Consider the following 24,471-nt stretch of genomic DNA (forward strand, 5'->3'; position numbering starts at 1 on the left):
ATGCCTATTCTTGTGCCAGTACCAGGCAGTTTTGAGAACAGTGGCTTTGTAATACATCTTGATGTCTGGTATTGAGATCCCACCTACTTTGTTCTTTTTCAGGATTGCTGCAGCAATTCTGGGTCTTTTTTTATTCCAGATGAATTTTTGGAGAGTTCGTTCTATACTCCTACTTTGTTGAATGTTTATGTCATGAAAAGGTTTTGGATTTTGTCTAATGCTTTCTGTTCATATATTGAAATGGTCAGGTAGTTCTTTACCCCCTCCCCCATCACTTGTGTAACGTAACCACAAAGTTTTAAAACAATTTCAAAATCTTCCTCAATTTCACCGCCTGAACACAACTATATTTGCTTCTAGATATCAAAGTAATATTGTATTTGTAGCGTTCATAGTAGTGTTATAAACTTAGTTTTATTACTCTCATTAGGGGGGCTGGTCTCTTGGGAATGATATTATTTCAAAATGAAGGAAGAGGAAGTACAGTATCCCAGTATTCTGACTTAGTCAGAAACAATTACTGAGAATGGGAAAGAAGGAATGAAATGTTGATTTCAGGTACTTACTGTTTTATTTAACAGTAATTCACCCTCTTCTGCTTTCACTGAGGCCCAGGAGGAAACCAAGGCAGTGGAGAGTGAAAGTTCTAACTCTATCCCTACATAGTAATTCAAACTTAATATCAGACCCAAATCTGATCACTTACTTTCCAGTACATTTCAGAAAGGTGAGATTTAGAAATTGCTAAACCTTTTTCTTTATTTTTTATTGATTTTTTTTTTAGAGAAAAAGGGAGAAGGATAGAGAGGTAGAAACATCAATGAGAGAGGAAAATCATCTATCAGCTGCCTCCTCCTTCCACTAGGGTTTGAGCTTGCAAGCCGGTCTTATGCCCTGAACGGGAATTGAACCAGTGACCTCTTGTTTTCTGGGTTGATGCCCAACCACTGAGCCACACCAGCTGGGCTAACCCTTCCTTTCAAACATATAAGCATTTCTATTCCACCTCCGGAAAATAATGGAAATACCATGTTTTTGTGATGTCTGATGATGTTCAAAGATACTCAACACTGTATTTTAAAATAGGGAAAGTGGAGAAGTTCTGTTCATTAAGATTCCTTTATTTAGTCATTGCCTCTTTTCAAGTGACATTGCTTAGTGGAGGATTTGAATAGGTAATTGTGAAAATAAAAGAAACCAAAAGAATAACTTTACATAAAAAGTTGGTTCTTTTACTTAGATCTTTTCTGGTGTATCCAAGACAAATATTAAAATGTCTCTCTCTCTAGTTTGGGATACATTAATTCTTTGTAAAATAATCATGTTTTTAACCAGCAGTTATCAATATTGCACAGTGATTAAAAGCTTGAGCTTTGTAATAAGCAGATCTGGATCTGAATCTTAGCACTGCCCACACTAGTTGCATTGCCTTGGGAAAATTATTTAATCATGTTCTTATTGGTAAATTGGGGTTAGTAGTAGTAAATAACCTATTAGGAGTGTGTGTGTGTGTGTGTGTGTGTGTGTGTGTGCGTGTGTGCATATGTGCATGCTATCATATGAAAAGATTAAGTTAATTAATAATTAAAGCCTTAGTTCTTGCCACATAGTGAGAACCCATAAAATGTAAGCTATTGTTAACTATTCATCATGGCCAGTCTGGCCACATGATTGTTTTATTTTCTTCAGATGCATCGAGGTTTAAAAAACTAGAGGCTAGAACTAGACTGCACAAATTAGCTTTGGATCTTGGGCAAATTAGGTAACCTTTCTGTGCTTGATTTTCTCATCTGTTTAATAGGGTGATAATAGTGTCTACTCGTATGGTTGTTATGAGGATTAAATGAATTAATATTCTTAAAAGCAATTAGTACCTTACCTGGCACTTTCTAATTTTTTCTGGTAACATTGTTATAGATGACGTTTATAAGACTTCCAAAACACAACTATCAGAAGGTAGGCAGTTTCCTACATAACAGAATAGGGTTATGATTATGGGATACATTCAAATCATTACCCATCAGAGAGAGGGTTGGGAGGTCCAGAGGTGTGTTTCAGACTTTAAAAAGGAAGAAACATTAAAAAAAGAAATATTATTGATATGTGCATCTCAGATGTGTACAGATGACTGTAATACTAATATCTCTATTTTAAATAAATTACAGGAGTAATTCATGTTCTCTAAACTGTCTCTAAACTATATAAATTTGGAAAAACTTCCACATTAAATATGGCTAATGTACATTACTTAAGTTTGGTATAAATAAACGCCTAAAGAATAACTTTTTCCTCTTAAGGTGATTGGTCTGAACAATCCCTGATTACTGGGAATTATAAGTCATATTTTATTTATTTATTTATTTATTTAATATATATTTTATTGATTTTTTACAGAGAGGAAAGGAGAGGGATAGAGAGTTAGAAACATTGATGAGAGAGAAACATCGATCATCCTTCTCCCGCACACTCCCCACTGGGTATGTGCCCACAACCAAGGCACATGCCCCCGACTGGAATCGAACCCGGGACCCTTTAGTCCACAGGCCGATACTCTATCCACTGAGCCAAACCGGTTAGAGCAAGTCAGATTTTATTTAAAAATGATTTTTAAATTGCTGTATTCTTTTTTAAATGTTTTTATTGATTTCAGAGAAAAGAAGGGAGAGACATAGAAACATCAATGATGAGAGAGAATCATTGATTAGCTCGACTGACCAAAATTAAACATTTCAAATATATTTAGTAATCACTGAGAAACAGATGAGCAAGTGCTAAAGCATTTGCCATCTTAATAGTGATATTTCATTCCTGTTAAAGAATTGACAGTTTTAACAAAATGTTGATTTCAGTTCATTATTCAGTTTTGACAATTTGCTTACTTAAATAGATAAAATGACATTTAAAAATACACATAACTAGCCGTCACCAGTGTGACTCAGTTGGTTGGAGCATCATCCCATACATCGAAAGGTTGTGTGTTTGATTCTGGGTCAGTGCACATACTCAGGTTGCAGGTTTGATCCCCAATTAGGGTGTGTGTGAGAGACAACCAATCGATGCTTCACTCTCAAGTGGATGTTTCTCTCTCTCTCTCTCTCTCTCTCTCTCTCTCTCTCTCTCTCTCTCTCCATCTCTAAAATCAACAAAAACATATCCTCATGTGAGGATTAAATTTTTTTAGGTAAAAAATACACATAACTAATGTTTATAAAAGGAACAATATTTTGATAGGACCTTCAATGGAAATATCACATTGTAATTTCCTAGGTTTGAATAAGGAAGGGTATAGGTACCAAATCCTGGTTTTGTGATTCAATTTTGTACAAGGCTGGTCTTTCACCACCAACAAATGTGATGTAAAAAAATCTGTGATATTATTCCAGTGTATAGAGTTTATCAGAAATGTGTAGAAAAGTACTCCTGATTTCTCAATTTGTACCTCTTATTCTTTACTCAAAAGGTTTCATCTAAAGTGGACTGGTTTTACAATAGCAGCTTTTCAAGTCATCGACAGCATCATGAAAATGGTAATGAAGAAATGCTTTCTCAGGTTGGACTTCATTTCAAACTCCCGCATAGCACAGATCCATTACGTGAATTCAAAGATACCATTTACCTTACCCAGGTAAGGCATTCTCATCTGGAGTTCAAAAGGCTCCTGCAATTAACATAAGAGATCATATAAGTTTGGAAACCTATGTGGTGAAAACTGTTTTTCATTTTACTGATTAAGTAATTGATCTTCAAAATTGATGTATGATGCCATGTAAGACTTGAAATAGTTAATTTTTGGCATTTGTCTCTCTTACAAGAATAGCTCCGAAAGTTCTACAAAAATGTATGCATTAAAATGTTTCCCAGCTCAGGATTACTATAACGTTCTAGGAATTAAGACAGTAGCATTTGCCAAGGATAAAATGGAACAATGGGACATAATAGAGTCAAGAAACAGACTCATGTTAAAGATAGTCTCCTGACTTATGAACACGAAACCACTGCAATCTTGTGGGAAGGGATAGTCTTATCAGTAAACAGTGCTATAGATGGTGGGTATCTTTAGGGGAAAATAAATGAACTGTGACACTATAGACAAAAAGTAATTTGATCAGTGATTAAAGATTCCACTGTGAAAGGTAGTGCAATAAGGCTTCTAGGAGAAAACATAAGAGAATACTTCATTATATTGGCATAGGAAAAGATTTCTTAAGCAGGACATCTACACTAATAAAAGAAATATGTAAATTAACCATCACTCCGCCACTCCATTACACCCACCAGCCAATCAGGAGCGAGTATGCAAATTAACCCAACTAAGATGGTGGTGGCCATGGAGCTGGAGTGAGCAGGAGGCTTGGGTTGCCCCTGGCGATAGAGGAAGCCAAGCTTCCTGCCTTCCCTGGCTGGCCCTGGGCTCCATTCAAGGAGGCGCTGAAAAAAAAAGAAAAAAAGGAGAGGCTGGGAGCTTGAGTCACCAGGGTGTGGCCAGCCTGAAAACCACCATCAGCCCCTCACCCAGGCTGGCCAGGCACCCCAGCAGGGACCTCCATCCTGAAGGGAGTGTGGTCAGCCTGAAAACAGCCCTCAGCCCCTCACCCAGACTGGCCAGGCACCCCAGTGGGGATCCCCCACCCTAAAGAGGATGTGGCCAGCCTGCAAACAACCATCAGCCCCTCACCCAGGCTGGCCAGGCACCCCAGGGGACCCCCCCCCTGAGGGGGGAGTGGCCAGCTGCAAACTGCCATCATACCAATGTTTTTGGGCTCCTGGGCTGCCAGAGGGATGTCTGACTGCCAGCTTAGGCCCGATCCCCCCAGGGAGCGGGCCTAAGCCAGCAGGTGGACATTGCCTGAGGGGTCCCAGACTGTGAGAGGGCACAGCTCGGGCTGAGGGACCCCCGAGTGCACAAATTTTTGTGCACTAGGCCTCTAGTAACAATTATAACTGCGAAAGGAAGTAATGATAAATTGTACTTCATTAACATGGACATTTGTATATCAATAGCACCATTAAGATAGAGAAAAGGTTAGCCACGAATTGGGGAACAATATTTGTAATACATATACCTGATAAAAGATTTGTATATTACCCAATAAAGAACTTCTATAAAGCAATAAGAAAAAGACAGATGACCTATTAAAAAATGGACAAAAGCTTCAAATAGGCACTTCACCAAAGACGATATCCAAATAGTCAGAAAGTATAGGAAAGTCTGCTCAATTCCATTCTTAATCAAGGAAATGCAAATTAAAGCCATGCCAGGATACCTCTACTCGCAGTGTAATTTTAGCACAATGGCTAAAATTAAAAAAGATTGACATTACCAACTGTTGGTGAGGAGGTAGGACAGCTGAAACTTTTTTTTTTAAACTTGTAGACATTGTTAGTAGGAGTGGAAATTTGTTTAACCACTTTGGGAAATGCTATGGCAATTTCTACCCAAGCTAAACATTTGCTTACTTTTGAGTCAGCATTTCTACTTCTAGCTATCTACCCTAGAAAGTTGAGTGCATACCTCTGTCAACAGACATCTAAAACAAGTGTTCATAGCAACTTTATTCATAATACCCCCAAACTGGAAACAACCTAAATATTCTTTAACAGGAGAATTTATAAGCAAATAGTGGTATATTTATACTACAGCGAATACTCCACAGCTAATACTCCACTACTAATATTAGCATCAACTTGGATGAATCTCACAGGCATTATATTGAGCAGAAGAAACACTGAAGTTTCAATATAGTCAAAATGAGTCCAGATGATAGAGAACAAATTAGTGGTGTCCACTCTTGTGGAGGGGGATGGTGAACTATGAATAAGAAAGGGTACAAGGAAACTGTCCTGAGTACTAAAACTGTTATATCTTGATCTGGGTGCTGGTTCCATGGTGTAAACATATGTTAAAAGTCACTGGATTGTACACTTATGATCTGTGTATGTTACATTTTGCACCTTCCTAGACTTTTTCTAAAACAGCTCTACTGAAATATAATTGACAGACCATAAAATTCACTCATGTTAAGTGTACAATGATGTGGTTTTTACTATATTTATCAAGTCTTGTAACTGTCCCAGGTTCCAATTTTAGAGCAGTTCTTATATCTCAAAAGGATTCCTTTTGCCTCTTTGCACTCACTCTCTTTTCTCCCCTTCAGCCGCAGGCAAACATTAATCTGCTTTCTATTTCTACAGATTTTACTTTTTTCAGCATTCCATGTAACTGGAATCGTGTAATATGCGATCTTTTTGCATTTGGCTTTTTTTTCTTCTGACTATAATGTTTTTGAAATTCTACCATGATACAGTATATAGCTATACCTCATTCCTCCTTCTTGCTAAATGGTATTCTCTTGAATGAATATGCCATCTTTTATTCATCTACTCATCAGTTGAGGGACATTTGGATCATTGCTAACTTTTGACTGTTATGATAATACTGCTATGAATACTTACATACAGATCTTTGTGCATGTATTTTAATGTCTCTAACATAGAAATATATGAGTGAAATTCCTGAGTTATGTAGGAAATTTATGCTTAACTTTTTATGAAAATATTGAACTGAATTTTGGATAATAATTTCATTTGAATGTTTCCATTTTACTTTTTTTATTTGCTAAAATTTCATGAAACTGTGAACTATGTGAAACTATATTAAAGCCACTGCTTAATTATTTGTTGTTTTGCCATTTCAAGTTCTGAGAAAAAAGTTAAGAGCCTAATCCCAGTCATGTGAGTTGATCTGAGATAGATCACAAGTTTTTTTTTTTTTTTTATATATTTTATTGATTTTTTACAGAGAGGAAGGGAGAGAGATAGAGAGTTAGAAACATTGATGAGAGAGGAACATCGATCAGCTGCCTCCTGCACATCTCCTACTGGGGATGTGCCCGCAACCCAGGTACATGCCCTTGACCGGAATCGAACCTGGGACCTTTCAGTCCGCAAGCTGACGCTCTATCCACTGAGCCAAACCCGTTTCGGCAGATCACAAGTTTTTTGTCAAACATGATCACATTTACATTTTTGCATCTTAGCGCCTAAAAATGTACCAGTTTCTATCTAAACTCATGCTCACCCTCATCAGTTTTTCCCTGTATGAAAATGCAAAGCCTCAGATAGAAGCTGAAGCAGAAAACGGTAAGCCAAAAGAATACCCTTTGTTAAAAGGCAAAAAAACTGGTTAAGAGAATTTCAAATTTTCAATAATAATCTTATCAGTTAGGGAAGTTTTGCTATTGTGATGTGTAATTTATGAAATTACCTCACAGAACACAAGTGTAAAGATAAGTTGATATCTGACCCTTTGAAAGTGTTACATTTCATTTTTATTAGCTTTTTGTAATGAATATTTTGTAAAAGTCTCTCAATTTTAATATATGAAACAAGATTATCCGTGTGTGTGTGTGTGTGTGTGTGTGTGTGTGTGTGTGAGAGAGAGAGAGAGAGAGAGAGAGAGAGAGAGAGAGAACCTTTTCAGCTGTTGTTTTTCATGCTGGCTTCCCTCCTCCCAGCTGTTCACTTTATGACTGATATTTTATTCTGTTTCCTCAAAACCATATTCAGAGAACTGACAGAAAGAATTCTTTCTGAACTCGTTAGCATTTGAGGTAGTTAGGAACTGGGTGGGCAAGTGTACTTCTATGTTGTTGGTTTTTGTTGGTGATGGTTTTGTCTGACAATTGAGTACTAATGTTCCATCAGGCCTTGGCTCACAACTGTACCTGTCTTTGCTGGTTCCACCTTGGGACTTTCTGCTATATTAGATGGGATGTAAGATGAAAAAAAATGCAAATTAGGATTTTTTTGTTTTTTTAGTGCTGGATTTTCTTGACTGAAAGACAAACAGAGAAGGCTGGGGTAAAAAGTGTTTCCCCCTCTTACTACCTTGATTTTAGAACAGTCACCTTTAACCGTGTAAAACCTTCTGTGGTCCATTTTCTTTGTTACCACTGCCCCCGTTGTTGTTTTTCTCACAGACTGCCATACTGTTCTCAAGAACAGGGAACTGGCCTATGTGCCACTTTTTCAAAACATTCTATTAAGCATTATTTTTCATAACTTTCTTTTATTTAAAAATTTTTTTTTTATTGATTTCAGAGAGGATGGAAGAGGGAGAGATAGAAACATCAATGATGAGAGAGAATCATTGACCAGCTGCCTCCTGCATGCCCCCCACTGGGGATCAAGCCCAAAACTCAGGCATAGGCCCTGACGAGGAATCGAACCTGGGACCCTTCAGTCCACAGATCAACGCTCTATCCACTGAGCCAAACCTTAGCTGAGGAAGCTTTGCAGTAAGTTTCTTCACATGTAGATGCTTCCGTATCTTCTCTTTATCTTATAAACTGCACAGGTATGCCGGGAAACTCTTACCTCTTCAATTAATTCTTCTAATATTCCAAACGAATCTTTCCTTACCTTTCATTCTTCTACCACATGCTATTGTACTGTGTTCCGCATAGCCTACATACCCAGGCACACCCTCGTCAGCTGTGTCACACATACCTCACTGCTTAGCTGAGGACTGGTTAGCTACACCGACACATCTGAACTAACTGTTAGGTGACTTACTCTGCAGCTTGGCCTCTTACTAGACTCTTAGAGAGGAAGCTGGTTTAGTGACAGTCTTTAAGAACCCCTTAGCTCATATCCCCTCTAGTGATTTTATTTATTCTTTCACATACTTACTGAGTGTGTAATGGGGGCTAGATGCTTGAGGATGTCCTTGAGAGATTCATATTCTTTAGGGGTCCATTTTATCTCCCCATGTTGCAAGTAACTTGATCACAAGAAGAAGAAAGGGCAGGCTGTGCCTCAGTGGGCCCAGGTGTTGATGACAGTTGCTACCCTAGAATAGTTATTTGTTTGGTAAACATCACTGAGTCATGATGGAAGATCCAGGCCATGCTGAGCTTTGAGAGGAATGAAAGTGAGATTACTAACATAGTCTATTACATACTAGTATATTATATTTATATGCATCATGTAATTTAGCAGTCAGGCAGATGATCAGCATTCTTTGAGTGTCTACTAAATGACTGGCCCCAGGCGATGAGGTGCTTTGTATATGCCTTCTCATGTAATTCTAACATCTCCAGACATCTGTGTTACTATTTCCATTTATTATGTGAGAAAACAGAGGCTCAGAAAGACTAAGTAGTATTTTTGTCAAAATTCTCAGGGCAATATATGGAGCAGGTTTCTACTTTTAAAATTATATCCCATCACAATTGTGATAAGAGGAATTCTATAACTACTGAGGTATTTGGTTGAATTAAAACATCTATTTTCAACAGATAAGTAAAATAGACATCAGAAATTTGGTACATTAAAAAAAAAGGCCTTATGGAATAATAGAGAAAATCAACAAAACCAAAAGTTAGTTCTTTGAAAAGATGAGCAAAATAAAAAACTTTTAGCCAGACTGGCCCAGGGGGGAAAAAAAAGAGAGAAGACTCAAGTTACTAAAGCAGGAATTAAAAAGGAAGCATTACTATTGACCTTACAGAACTAAAAAGGGCAATAAAGGAATACTATAAACAATTGTATGACAATAAGTCATATCACCTAGATGAAATGGACAAATCCCTAGACACAAGCTATGAAATCTAACTCAAGAAGAAATAGAAAATCTGAAAAAAAAACTATAATTAAAGAGATTGAGTCAGTAATAAAAATAAAAATGTCCTTTTATAAAGATGACTTCACTAGTGAATTCTAAAAAACGTAAGAATTAACACCAATCCTTCACAAACGCTTCCAAAAAATAGAAGAGGGGAAACCACCTCCTAACTTATTTTTAAGCCATTATTACCCTGGTATCAAAACTAGATAAAGACATATCAAGAAAAGCAAACTATAGGTAAATATTCCTTATAAATATAGACAGGAAAAATCTTCAACAAAATACTAGCAATCCAAATCTAGCAGCATATAAAAAATTATGTATCATAATCAACTGCAATTCATCCCAGGAATGCAACAATGGCTCATCATATGAAAGTCAAACACCTGTTAATAGAATAAAGGAAAAAATAACCATATAATCATCTCAATAGATGAAGAAAAATCATTTAAAAATCCAGCACAATAATGAAAAAGATACCCCAATTAAAAATGGGTAAGAGATTTGAATAGGTATTGCTCCAAAGAAAATGACCAGTAAGTACATGAAATGATGCTCAATATCATTAGTCACTAAGGAAATGCAAATCAAAACAGCAGTGAGATACACAGATAGTGAGATATCTATAACAAAAAAAGAGAGTAAAAATAGTAGTATATATGGAGATTTATTATAGTTATTGACTCACATGGTTATGGAGGCTAAGAAGTGCTAAAATCTGCCATGTGCAAGATGGGAAACCAGGAAAGCCAGTGATGTAATTCAGTTTGAGTCTGAAGGCCTGAGATCTGAGAGGCCATTGGTGCAAGTCCTGGAATTTGAAGGCCTGAGAACCAGGAGCTACAATGTCCGAGGGCAGGAGAAGTTGGATGCCCCAATTCAACAAGAGAGAGAGAGAATTCGCCCTTTCTCTGCCTATTCAGGCCCTCAACTGATTGGATGATGCCCACTGACATCGGTGAGGGTGGATTTTCTTTACTCAATCTACCGAATCACCAGAAACATCTTCACGGTCACACCCAGAAATAATGTTTTACCAGCTATTTGGTCATTCTTTAATTCAGTCATGTTTACACAGAAAGTTAACCATCACAGTAAGGATGTGGAGAAATTGGACCCTATACGTATGTTGCTGGTGGGAATGTAAAACGGTACAACTGCTGTGGAAAAGTTTTTCAAAGAGTTAAATAGTGAAATATCATAGGACCCAGAAATTGTACTCTTAGGTGTATATCCAAGAAAATGGAAAACACGTGTTGACACAAAAGCTTGTACATAAATGTTCATAGCATTTTTCATAGTAGCCAAAAAGCTAAAACAGTCCAAACATGTATCAACTGATGAATGGATAAGAAAAATGTGGTACATATCCATACAATGAAATGTTATTCAGCAATAAAAAGGAATAAAATACTGATACATACACCATGGATGAACTTTGAAAACATGGTAAGTGAAGGAAGCCAGTCACAAAAGGCCACATATTGCATTATTCCACTTATATGAAATGTTCAGAATAGGCAAATCCATAGAAACAAAGTGGATTAGTGTTTTCAGAAGCAAAGAAGAGGGAAGAGAGAGGAGTGACTGTTAGCCATTACGGTATTTGTTTTTGGGGATAGTGAAAATATGCTGGAATTAGGTGATGTACAACCAGTAACTATACAGAGGCCAATACATGGAAACAACCAGTGTCCCTTGATAGATCATTGGATGAAGAAGATGTGGTAGATATAAATACTGGGATACTACTCAGCCATAAGAAAAGATGAAATACTTCTATTTGCGACAGCATGAATAGAGCTTGCGAGTATCACGCTAAGCGAAATAAGTCAGACAGAAAGTCAAGAACCATATGATTTCACTCACATGTGGGATATAAAACTGAAAGCAACACATGAACAAACAAGACAGACAGAAACTCATAGATGGATGCAGACAACAGTGGGGGCAGGTAGTAAAGGGTAAAGGGGGTCAAATATATGGTGATGGAGGGAGATTTGACTTTGGGTGGTAAACACACAATGCAGTGCACAGATGGTATATATTGTACACTTGAAACCTATATAATTTTATTAACTAATGTCACTCCAATAAACTTAATATAGAAAAAACCCCCAATGAATCATAAACTCAAAGGATGAATTATATCTTAGTTTAGGACAATGGCTTTCTGGGAAGATTCTTATTGTCAAGATAACTTTAAGTAATTATATAAAGGATATAAATCATATCTGTCAGGAGAACTTAGCCACATGGCTACTCCTAGTTCCAAGGCTTGGAGTGTGATTCTGGAACATGCAGGTCACCTACAAATCTGTCACCCAGAAGGAAGGGGAGGATGGGTTTTTGTAGACAGCTGGTAACCTCCATCACAGAGCAGAACTGGAATTGGAACCTTAGATCTTGGTGTCCTGGTCCAATTTCTTTTTACCATACCATCTGTTTCTCTAAGGAGACCGATTTCATGAGTGTAATCAGGCAAGCTGCTGAATATAGGCATATTTTTGAAACTAAAATAAGATTTGTCTGCTAACACTGGGACTGAGTAACCTTGGAAATGACTAAGCATTTATCTTTAAATATGTGAAGATTGCCCTCTTTAGGAAAGTGTGCATGGGTGTACAAATATAGGTACAATTTTAAAGGGAAAGAGTCAGTTCCAGAGAGAGTCCAGAGATCTAGGATTGTACAACTTCCCTTAGAAGAATAGTGGGAAGTGGCCTCCTGCATTTTCTTTTGAACAAACATGCCATTCATTAGTCCTGAAAGGCACCCATTGGTTTGGGTAAATCCAGGTCCATGTTATTGGCACAGCACATCTGTCTGTTGAGTGTACTTCACCATGCAGAGCCCGGAGTACTCAAGAGTCTTGATTTCTCCCCTTCACACTAAGTTACGGTATGATAGGCGACCACTTAGAGCTTGCAAGGGTTAGAAGCTCTGCTTGCATTAAAAATTTTTTAATTTAAAAATATAAAGCATTATTAATATTTACCTATTAAATTACAAAAGGTAAATTACAGCAAGGAACTTGGGAACAGAAATAAATAATTATTGCAGCGAGTTCTAAAAATTGGAATAGTTTAGCGATTGAAAACTCAAATGTTTATAGGCAGGTAATTTTGAATGGATGAGATTATGATTATTGGGAATCGTGGCAAAATAGAGTGTAGAGGCCCTGCCTTAAGACATTAAACAATGACAACATCAACAACAAGAAACATAAAACACCTGCATGTGGGCCAATTAAAACCCATGTGGGCCTAAGTTTAGCCTGGAGGCTACCAGTTTATGGCAACCTCTCGCCTGGATCATAATATAGGAATATGAAACAAGGACTTTAAAATTTGTCATGTTATCAAAAGAGGCAATGAAGGAAGTCAAGAAATTAATTGGGATATAAAATGTTCTTTGCTTTTTTATTTAAAGAAAAAAAACTGGCTTAATATTTGGAGAATGATTCAAATTATGATATAACTACATAACTGTTTAAAGCACAGAAATATATAGAAAGTGCCAGTGCATGGAAACATATCTATGTGAAAATTAAGTGAGAGTAGAATGTAAATTATAAATGTAAATGAGTTATAATATATGTTAACAAAGATTGGGGAAAAAATGTGAGCGATGTAAATAATTTGACGGTCATCGGATTTCTTTTTCCTAAAAAGAAGCTTAAATTCACCAGGAAGAAAAAGACAATGCAGGCCATCTCTATGAAGCACATCGGTAAAATATCTAATTGTCCTTTGGATTCCATCTAACTAAGCAGGAGTATGACTGTTTCAATAGGTTATAGCTTTGGCCTGTGAAAGAGTGGTCATTTTTACCTGAAAGAGATGACTTGATTACTTTCTCTGTTATACACTGATATTTTGTTCAAGCCTCAGAATTCTGTGTTTTACTTTTTTCCTATTCACTCTACTTTATAAATATGGATCCAAGGAAAGTGATTCCTGTCCCAAACTTCTTGAGTGAACCCCTCCTTTTATGCCATTCATGAGGAGGCACCGAGCCAAGTCCCTGGGTGTAATGTCAGGATGTTCCAGGTTCTTTGGCTTCAGAAATGGCCCAGACTTTGCTTCAGGTCCTGAGGTTTCCAGAATGTGGCCGCCACCCAGAGTGGAGTGTCCATGGTGGTTGCCACTCGATGCTTGTGCTTGGCCAGCAGCTCCTGAAATGTCTGGGGGCGACCAGGACCCCACGCCCCCTGTTGTTACTCATTGGTGTTATGAGGGCCTCCTCAGTCTCCCTCTTGTGCTCCCTTCTCACACAGCCCATAAAGCAGTGGCTGCTTTTGCAGGAATCTTGGGATGAAGACAGAGATTTCTTGTCTTTCTGGGCCTCAGATGTATTGCTACAGGGACAGAGACTGGATGTTGTGTCACAGGCCAATTATAGCTGGGTTGGTGGGGCAGTATTTGGAAGCTCAGGGTGATTTAAAAGAGTTCAGATTCAGCAACTCTTTGAAACAAACATAAAGGTTACTTCCCGTGCTGATGGGGGGCGTGGACTGATCATTGGTGTTGCTGTCAGATTAGTTTCTACTGAGATTTCACTTCTTGGTTGCTTCATCGTTACTGAGCTTTTTAGAAGTTGCTCCACAACACTAATTTTGTACAATAACTCAACATATCTGTGAATGCTTACTCAAACGACTTAATTCCTCTGTGCCCAGCAATCTAGGCCTAGAGGTAGATAAATCGCTTTCTTCAGTTGAGACAATGATGTTTTTGCAAGGATCTTGGCTGGAGATCCTGAACCTAATTGCAGATAGCTTGACTCACATAAAGCACAGTTCTCCGGTCTGTTTGTCTATTGCACCCCCTCTGGCTTAGTGTTAGACTGCTGCATTCAGACGGTATTTTGTGATCATTTTGAGTTGGCCCCATTGCTGCTTTTGTGTGAGATTCTTAGTTTCTTAGCGTATTTGCCTGTGGTCCTCCCTGTGGTCCTCCCTGTGATCCCGGTGGTCTGTTCCTGAATGAGAAGCACATTTCTTTATCTGCTCACAGCTAATGGCGTCTCTTGCTTGGAAGATTATAATAGCTGTCTGCATGGTGTCCCTGAATCCGTTCTGGCCCCCTGCAATCCGTTCTCCTTTCTGTAGCCAGAGTTGTCTTTGGAAATACAACTCTGGTCCCGTCACCCTTTAGCTTAAAAGCTTCTGTACCTTCCAGTGGCCTTTAGGCTGCACAGGAAAACCTTTCCAGGTCCCGCCTCTCCCCAGTCTCTCTCCTGGGGCTCCCAGTTCTCTGTGCTCTGGGCACCTGAGCCTTCTTATGGTTCTTCACTCGGGCCTTCTCCTCAACCACATCTTGTCCTCTCTGCAGCCAGGTTCTGCCTCTTTCCTTTCCTCTTTCCTCTTCTTTGAGAACAGTCCTCATCCCTCAGCTGCGCCCTAACATCCAAGCTCCTAACGTTGCATACCTCTCCTCCTTAGCACTCATTCCTGTTTAAAGTTCACCTTTATTTGTGTGACTCTTGGATTAAGACCTGTTTCTACATAAACCAATAAGCTCCACAAGGGTGGGCTGTATCTTTTTGGCTGAGAGAGGGGCTTACCATTGCCAGCTTGTAACACATGCTGTAGGTGCTTATAAATATTTATTGAATGGCCACGATTTCTTCTTGGATTACCCTTCTGGAAATTTATGGCTCTGCCTCATGTAAGTTGTCACTTCATCTATGACTTCTTCCCTAGCCAGCCTACTTCTATCTAAAGGCTCTATCTTTATCTAGTTTTCCCGGCTTTATAAGAAGGCATCTGGGCTTAGTCTTCTAGTGACCAGATATGCAAACCTTCTTTCTTCCTCTAAGGCCATCCTTTCCTCTGACTGAGGAGTCCTTGCAGCCCTGACCATCTCTCCGGGTTCCCCTTGGCGACGTCCCCTAATGAGCTCCCATTTATGAGCCTTTCCGAGCTACAACTCCAAGCTGGGAGCATGTGACACCCACAGTCTCAGCAACAGCAGCAATAAAAGAGATTGATTTTCAATGATAATGGCAGTAATTAAGGATCCTACATGAATTTGTTATTGCCTCTTAAACAACAACTAAACTCGCTTGTCTCATTGCTGCAGTTTACCATCTCTGCTGCCATGATGAAGGAATTGCATTCTTAAGAAATTTTACATTCTCAAAAGTCATGATATAAAAACAATTGCTCGACTAGGAAAAAGGGGGATAGGGATTGGTCAGGATCAGACTCAAAATAAAGGTATTTTTCCTACAGAATTTTTTCTAATAAAGCTTTAAAAAAACAACTCTGCAAATGTTAGTAAAGCCCATCACTGCAAAAACTGTAGTGTTTCATTACATATAGCATTTGCTCCGGAGTAAGTCTTTGTTTCCCATCATTGCCTACACTACCGTTAGCAAAGAACCTTTACACCGTCCTGCTTCTTTGATTACCCAATTGTTATAATGAATCAAACACCAAGCCTCCCGAACCAGCCAGCTTTTACAGACAATATCTTCTCTCATGCTAAGGGGGTAGTTCCAGATCTAGTATAATATGTAATGCTAATCAAATTCTCTGATTTATTCCATTTGCTTTAAAAACAAACAGTCTGTAGTTTTCTCAGATCTGGACAGCCTACATCAAACAATCACACCCATGTTTTAATGTTCTCCCCGACTCAGGTGATGCAGGCCCAGTGTGTCAAAACAGAAACTGAATTCTACCGCCGCAGTCGCAGCGAGATAGTGGACGGGAAAGGGCACACCATGGGGGCACTGTACTGGCAGCTGAATGACATCTGGCAGGCTCCTTCCTGGGCCTCTCTAGGCAAGTGTTTCAGCGTTCCTTGTGTGTGAGAGAGAAAGCAATACTGTGGGGAGAGGCGCTGAGAAAACCTAGAGGCTGAGGTAAGGAGATTCTCCAGCAGCTGGTCAATGAACTGGACCCCCACCCACTACCTTCACAGTCTCTCCAGGAGCCCGAGAGGCAGCCTCGCTATAAGTTCTGTGCTGTGCAATGCCACAAAAGCGGGCTATTGAGGTGGGTAGATGCATGCACGGAGATCTCAGTTACGCATCATAATCATTGCTTTGATTTGAATTTATTTAAGAGGACTTTCCAAGGCAAAGGAGCATTTACTTAAGCATCTCTTCTTCCATTTAGGAGACTTCAACCAGGTGGAAGGTTGGCTCCACTAAGTGTTAAAATGTCCCTTTGCTTGACTCCCGTTTATAACCATGAAATCATCTTTATTCTGCCCTGTTTATCTCTTGAAAGGGGAGGTCGTAGTCAGAAGTCCAAGTAGGAAGGGTTCTCAATTGAAGCGGTCCAACTAGCAATAGGTGAGATGACTGGCATGGCACTTGCAGTTTGAATTATTCTTCTTTGGCACATGAAAAACCACCCAGAAGTAATGATAAATCTTTTGCCTTCACCCGAGGTGGTTTGAAGCAAAGTTCAGTTAATACCAACAAAAGTTTGGGGTCAAAAATGAGGCAAAGCCGTGAAGTAAAAAGGCCATGTTACTGGGTAAGGCCTTAAACCAGCTATGGATACAAATGTAAAATCCATTCTCCACAGGCTTTGATTAGTGCCAGGTCACCTCTCGAGGGACACTGGAGTTTTGATCAAGTTAATCTGGCTAAACTCTCTATCAACACCAACCAGACGAAAGGGTATTGGATGAGAATCACAGGTAGAGCATGGGGGGAATAGCCCTTAACACAGGATGAAGAGATACTGTTTAGAGACACTTGGGCCGTATTTACTTATTTATTTATAGAGGAAGGGAGAGGGGGAGGGAGAGAAACATCCATGTGAGAGCGAAACATCAATCGACTGCCTTCACCATGTACCTACCAGGGATTGAGCTTGCAACCTTGACATATGCCGTGACCAGGAATCAAACTGGCAACCTTTCGGCACATGGGACGACCAACTGAGCCACACCGGCCAGGGCGAAATATTTTTCAGTTTGTGGGGTTAGCATACTAGACTTGCCAACAGGGCACAGCATTCTGCAGGTTCTCGGCACCTTGTAGCTGTATGTGAGGCACTGTCATTAATTGCTGTCGGCTGGGTGTTCTGCCGTCGGAACTTGCCGGCCACATTAGTGACAGAGCTTGTTTTGCCTCCCTCAGGGGACTGTGCTCATGGGAACAGGAGACGGAGCCCCAAGTCACTCTTACAAAGGACTATTCGTAACCGGTGCTCCCTGCCGGTGCTGCTGGCTCCCTTCTTCACATGGGTATAGTGAAAAGGAGCAGGGGTGCCTTGAGCTCCCAGAAGCAAGGAGTCAGCTCTGGGCCCAAAAGACGGGCCTGTGGCATGTTTGACTTAACTATTGAGCCCCTGGTTCCTCATTTGAAAATGGAGGTTGATGTGTGCCTCCCCAGATGTGAGGAGAATACGTGGTAACGTCCGAAATGCTCAGAGCCCTCGGCAAACGTGGGTTCCCGAGCTTTCTGGGTCTCCCTTCCACTGTCAGTCCCTAGGGTCCTGACAGATTCATACTCACTGGGCCGTGTGGGTGATGATCTGACTGACGGCTTGGCCCTGCCACCTCCTAACTTTCCTGACTGTTTTTTTAGAATACGGAGGAAAGTGGAAAATGCTTCATTACTTCGCTCAGCACTTCTTCGCGCCACTGTGGCCAGTGGGTTTTGAGGATAAAGGAGTGTTTTTTATCTACGGGGTGTCAGACCTTCACTCGGACCGCATGGTGACGCTCACTGTAAGTCGATTGGCTTTTCTCTCTGTGATGGAGAGTTTTAGGTTATTTCTTTCGTCATTCGGTGCCTTTTCTTTTGGGAAACAGAAAAGAGAAATTAATTTGTACCAAAATGCTTCCAGCGCCTGGAGTAGAAAATGGGCTGTCCCCGAGTCAGCATATCTCTTTTCAGGGTAAAACTGTTGTTTATTCTGTGACCTTAAGCCTAATGTCTGAGTGATTCAGTTTCCTCATCTGTAAAATGATACCAGCCTATCTTCTTTTAAAAAAATATATTTTTATTGATTTCAGAGAAGAAGGGAGGAGGAGAGAGAAATAGAAACATCAATGATGAGAGAGAATCATTGATGGGCTGCCTCCTCCATGCCCCCCACTGGGGACTGAGCCTGAAACCTGGGCATGTGCCCTGACCAGGAATTGAACCCTGACCTCCTTGTTCATAGGTTGACACAACCACTGAGCAACGTCAGGCGGGCCAGCCTATTTTCTAAAAGGCTTCCTATGGGTAGTGGATAAAAGAATTAGATGCAACTGAATTATAAAGTGCCACTTAAATGTAAGCTTATTGATAATCGTGGAAAGCAGGAAATAGCTTTATGGAGAATGCATACGTGGAAAAGTAGACTTGGATCGAAAACGATGCTAGGTGAAAAGAAAGGGTAGAAACTCGTCTTGGGCGGCAGCAGTTTGGAGGACATTGAGCATAGGTCATGCTTATGGAGTAATGGCGGTGCCTGGGTACTGTGCCTCCCATGGATCGCTTCACTGAATTCTCACAACAGCCCGCAGCGTCAATGCTGCTATTATTCTCATGCTACAAAGGAAGAAACAGAGACGCTGAGAACCTGATTAACTTGCTCAGTTACACAGCTAATGCTTGGGGGTGGGGGGGGGCGGAGGTTAAACCCGGATTTCATAGTCTCTTAACCATTCCCGCTGTTCTGCCTTTCGTCAATGATTACTACTATTTTCCTCTTAAAAAAGTAGTGACCCAGGAACATTTGCTTTTGTTCTGTGTTGTTTCTCCACAGGTGAGAGTGCACAGGTGGAGTTCCCTGGAGCCTGTGTGCTCTCACAGGACCCCGGATCTTGTGATGAGAGCAGGGAAGGCTGTCCTCCTCTATCAGGAGCCGGTGTCTGCAATGCTGCAGAGATGTGGGCATTGTACACGGCAAAGCTGTGTGGTTTCCTTTTACCTGTCAGCCAACAGCAAACCCTTGAGCTCAACCAACTATCACTTCCTGTCCTCACCGAAGAAAGCCGAGGGGCTCCAGAAGGCAGACATCACTGTAAGCACCGGTCGGTGGGGTCACCGTGGCCTCGGGAGCTGCCCTGCTCCTGGGCAGGCACACTGCATCTTGCTGTTTGCAAACTTTTCCCTTGGAACAGAGTTTCCCCAAGGCCTGGGAATTTTGGCTCCTTCCCACTGGAAGCAAAGGCCAAATGATTTTTATTTCTAAGTCAGCATTTGTCAAAGTTTTTGGTTCCTGCTACTCCTACTGTCCCATCAGCCCTTCCTCATGGGACAGTGGAGGGAGAGGCACCAGTGTCATCAGGGATTCCCTCTCTCCCCCCTAGAGTGCCAAACTCAGTCCTGGGGCTTTAGTGCACCAACCCCGAAGTATTATTGTTGATGTAACAGGGGTCCTCAAACTTTTTAAACAGGGGGCCAATTCACTGTCCCTCAGACCGTTGGAGGGCCAGACTATAGTTTTAAAAAAAAACTATGAACAAATTCCTATGCACACTGCACATATCTTATTTTGAAGTAAAAAAACAAAACGGGAACAAATACAATATTTGTATTTGCATGTGGCCCACGGGCCATAGTTTGAGGACCCCTGATAAGAAATGGTCAAACCTGTAGAGAATTTTCATAAGAGTTTATTTGAGCCAAATTGATGGTACATGCTGAGGAGTAAGATCTTAAAACCTCCAGAGAATAATAGCTTTGCAGCTTCTTTTATGCATATGAAATTAAGGAGGGAACAAGGAAGATTGCATGAAGGTGGGAGGAAGCAACACAGGGATTGTATTACAGGATAGTTAACAAGATTGTGTGCTGTCTGGAGTGTTAATACCCCTTCCAGGTTATTACTTCTGGACTTTCTTTCAGTATTTATTTTTTATTTTAATCTGATCTATGTACCTATAGATAGATACTGGTTAACAAAATTATACAGGTTTCAGGTGCATACTAGTAATTCTACAACATAACATCTGTGTACTGTATGGTGTGTTCACCACCCCAAGTTGAGTCTCCTTCTATCACTTCTGGTTTTTCAAAGGTGTGTTAACCTAGATACACGGCAACGATGGGCAGGGTTTACTTAAGGCAAAGATAAACCTTTTACTAAAGAAGTTATAGGTGTGGGCGTGACCACCCACCATGACCTGCCCAGTTAGGAATTTACAATCAGAGCACCCTATGAAGTTACTATCCATAGAACCCCATTTTTCATCCACTTTATCATCTGTGTTTACAAGTGAGCAAGCTAGTCTAGAGGGACTGACACGCTCAAGGAACGTGCTCAGGGAAGCATCGGAGCCAGGGGGAGCACTCTAGTTTTGAGATTTTAAGTAGAGTCTATTAATCTTTAAAATTTTCATTCTACGCTCCTTGATTTCTTGCTGCAAAGTAGCTTAATTATCAAATCTCTTTTTAATTGCCAAGAGAAACAATGGCATGATCAGGCTGTGTTGTTATGAAAACTGTGCAGCTGGAGAATTTGGAATCTCTTTAGTCGATTGAAACCCTGTCCTTCCTTTTCTTCCTACACATAGTGATTGAAAATATTTTTCTAGAAAGGTCCATTCTCTAGTTTTAGCGAATTTTTAAAAAAATATATCCATTGGGTTTTTACAGAGAGGAAGGGAGAGGGATAGAGAGTTAGAAACATCAATGAGAGAGAAACATTGATTTAGCTGCCTCCTGCACTCCCTCTACTGGGGATGTGCCTGCAACCAAAGTACATGCCCTTGACCGGAATCAAACCTGGGACCATCCAGTCTGCAGGCCGACGCTCTATCCACTGAGCCAAACCGGTTAGGGCTAGTTTGAGCAAATTTTAAATGTGTCTTCATTGAGAAGCCTTAAGTGGGAGGATTTTTTACATTTACTTTATAAGTAATGATATAGAAATTCTTAATCCTTGATTTTAAAAACATGTATCTTCTTTCCCAGTAATGAAAGATTCATGTAATGAAATCTAAGTTATCTGTAACAACAGATAAGAAGGAAATGACATATATTTAAGTAGTTTCTTTCCAGAAAAGAAAAAAAAAACACCCCACTATGTAGTAGACTAGACCTCGGATTTTGAAAACAATTCTTTCTCTTTCCTTAGCTAAGCCTTCATTATCTTGGGATAATTCAGGGTTGGAGAGAAGTAGGACTTCTTTATTTTTTCGACCACATTTGAATTTCAGTGAGACTTGCCTTTCCTAATGGGATACAATAACAACAACAATAAAGCTTTATTGCTGGCTTAACATAGGCCAGCCACTTGGGTGTCCTGTCCTCAGGTGGATACCAGAAATTTGTTTTCTCTGCCTCCCTGAAGCCAGGGTGCAAGCTCGAGCCCCAGGCTCCGTAGTCAGATGCATTGAAATGAGATTCCAGTTGGAAGAAGGCAACAAGAGTGAGCAGGTACCAGAGTCACTTTGGGCCTTGGCCTTGGCGTAGCAGTGACGGGGCCTCTGTAGCAGCCGTGCGGGCTGGCCAGGGCCAGCTGTGTGAATCGCGTGCTGTGACTGCTTTACCGGAACAGGTGGACGATTGATTTGGGAATCTGACATCTAGCTTCAAGCCTGAATCTCTGACCGCCTGCGAGCTACCTAATGTACTTAATTTTTCATTTCTGCTTCTGCCACAGTAGGTTTGTTTTATTGTTTGTAGCTCAGAACTCTGAATGGCAGACAAGTGTGTAAGGCTAAAGTTATGTATAGTAAAAATTCTCCTTGGAAATTCTTGATGCCACACATAACATATAATGTCAAACCTATGGTGTGGCATGTACCCGTGCTAAGGACTCGTTTTTCATGATGAAGGCCGAGCTTTGACGACCGGGTCACACTCATCCATACTCTCTCAGAGAGGCTCTCGAACCCCCACCTCTAGGGCTGAGCTCAGCCTCACGGTGCACGTGCTGCTCGGTGACAAATGACAAGATTTAAACTGTGCTTTTGTTTGCTGATACTGTGTGGGGTTCATACATCTTACAAGTGCTCATGATTGTGGCTTTGCAGTTCTATGTAATGAAGAAGAGAAAGCTCTCATGCTAGACCTGCTGCACATGCCTGGCAGGCTGCTGTCTAGATTTCTGGATCTTTACGGAGGACCAGGAGGCGAGCTCCGGGGTTGTGCTCTGCGGCTGGCTCCAGATATAAACCGAGAAAGTCATTAAACGACCCGGCAGTTATGCAAAGACGTTCCTCTCTTGATGATACCCTGAGGAACACTGTAAATGATAGAAAGCTTTGAGCTTCTCGTGAAATAGTCTCTCACATTTCTGCACTTGGTTTGAGTTACAATTTGGTCATTTCCCAGAGCCTTAACACATTCCCATGTATTTCTCAGTGTCTGACACAGTGCATGGAATATATGACTGTAGTGGCCGCTGAACCAAAGTTGTAGGAAACAGACTCCCTGGTAGGGCCACAGAAACACGCTCTGATAGGCATCGGCTATGGAACGGAGAGCTCGTCCCTCATCCTTCACTTCATTTATCTTTTCCTTTCAGGCCATCATCTCTCAGCACAAGGACACCTTTGTGTTTGATCTGGAAACGAAGGCCGTGGCGCCCTTTGTGTGGTTGGATGTAGGGAGCGTCCTGGGGAGATTCAGTGACAACGGTTTCCTCATGACGGAGAAGACGCGAACTATATTATTTTACCCCTGGAGGCCCACCAGCAAGAGTGAATTGGAGCAATCTCTTCATGTGACTTCCTTGGCTGATATTTACTAAGGGAATCCAGCTGCTTTCGAAAGCACTTCTAAGCCACCCGTGAGATCTGCAGGCAGCCAGAGACCAGGGATGGAGCCGGAAGGTCCACCTGTGCCAGGCATCTGGTGCATCGCTCCCCCGGCGGTGTGCACAGCCCCTCTCAGGGCAGCTGTGTGCTCGGGGCCCCTCCAGCGAGCTGTGCCAGGTCGGTGCTGTTGGATTTCCCCTCCTAGCTTCACCACCACATGAGCCAGTTATAACCCAACTGCCCCTCCCTCCCCAGAGAAGGATGTGGGCACAGGTCAGCCTCTGGGGATCCACAGGGACATGACCACAGGGCTTCCGATTTGGCTCAATCCAAGGAGCTTTTCCGTTCAGAGGAGTTAGATTTAGACTGCTCACTCTGGCGGAAAATTGGCGTTCTTTTTAGTTTGGGTTTAAATCATTTTACATCGATTGATTAATTATAAGAGGCCACAGATTACTTTATTACACATGATCATGTTCATAAAATTACATTGATAAAGCAAATGGGGAAAATTGTTAATAAATTGTAATAATTTTGGTAAAGGTTTGTAGGGATTTTTTGTACTCTTTTGCAACTTCCTGTAAGTTTGAAATCATATCAAAAATTAAAATGTACATAAATTGCATCAAGTGGCTTATTTTATCTCTGGCTTATTTTATCATTCCATAAACATTCCATGGTGCCCAATACTGTGCTGACCATTAATTTCCACTTAGCTCTGGCCAAGTTTTTATTCTAGTTGATAAATTGGGAGAGTTTGGAGAATCTGACCGAGATATTTGAGTGTTTTTCTCTGTGAAGAATCATGTAGTTTTTTACAAAATGGACCACCATTGAGAGTTTGGCTTTAAAATCAAGACTGATTAGGTAATAGATTTGGTTTTAATACTGAGAAGTTTGAGATATGGTTCAGTAACCAAAAAGAAAATAAATGCAGACAATCCAGGCCTTTCATTCAATATCCAAGAATTTCCTCATATTATGTGTTATTTACATATATATATATAAATAAGAAGACTTACAGTGAATGTGAATACATATGAATATATATATATATAAATATGTGTATGTATATATATATACACACACACACATATATACATCCTATATAATAAAAGCCTAATACTCTAAGTGTCCAACCATTCGTTTGACCGGTCCATCATTTGCTTATGT

At 40.5% G+C, this 24,471-nt stretch overlaps 1 protein-coding gene across 1 annotated transcript in view; it reads left to right on the forward strand.

Moving 5' to 3' along the window:
• The window catches only part of MANBA (mannosidase beta), a 113,784-nt gene extending 89,849 nt beyond the window's left edge, over positions 1 to 23,935 (forward strand). Inside the window, exons 14-18 of the mRNA XM_015569985.1 lie at positions 3,461 to 3,625; positions 16,277 to 16,421; positions 18,185 to 18,327; positions 19,356 to 19,613; positions 23,067 to 23,935. Of these exons, the coding sequence (XP_015425471.1) occupies positions 3,461 to 3,625; positions 16,277 to 16,421; positions 18,185 to 18,327; positions 19,356 to 19,613; positions 23,067 to 23,291 (936 nt within the window). The 3' untranslated portion in view covers positions 23,292 to 23,935. The remainder of the gene's footprint in view (positions 1 to 3,460; positions 3,626 to 16,276; positions 16,422 to 18,184; positions 18,328 to 19,355; positions 19,614 to 23,066) is intronic.
• The last annotated feature ends 536 nt before the right edge of the window (positions 23,936 to 24,471 follow it).

The sequence above is a fragment of the Myotis davidii genome, unplaced genomic scaffold, assembly GCF_000327345.1.
Source record: "Myotis davidii unplaced genomic scaffold, ASM32734v1 scaffold226, whole genome shotgun sequence".
Lineage (NCBI taxonomy): Eukaryota > Metazoa > Chordata > Mammalia > Chiroptera > Vespertilionidae > Myotis > Myotis davidii.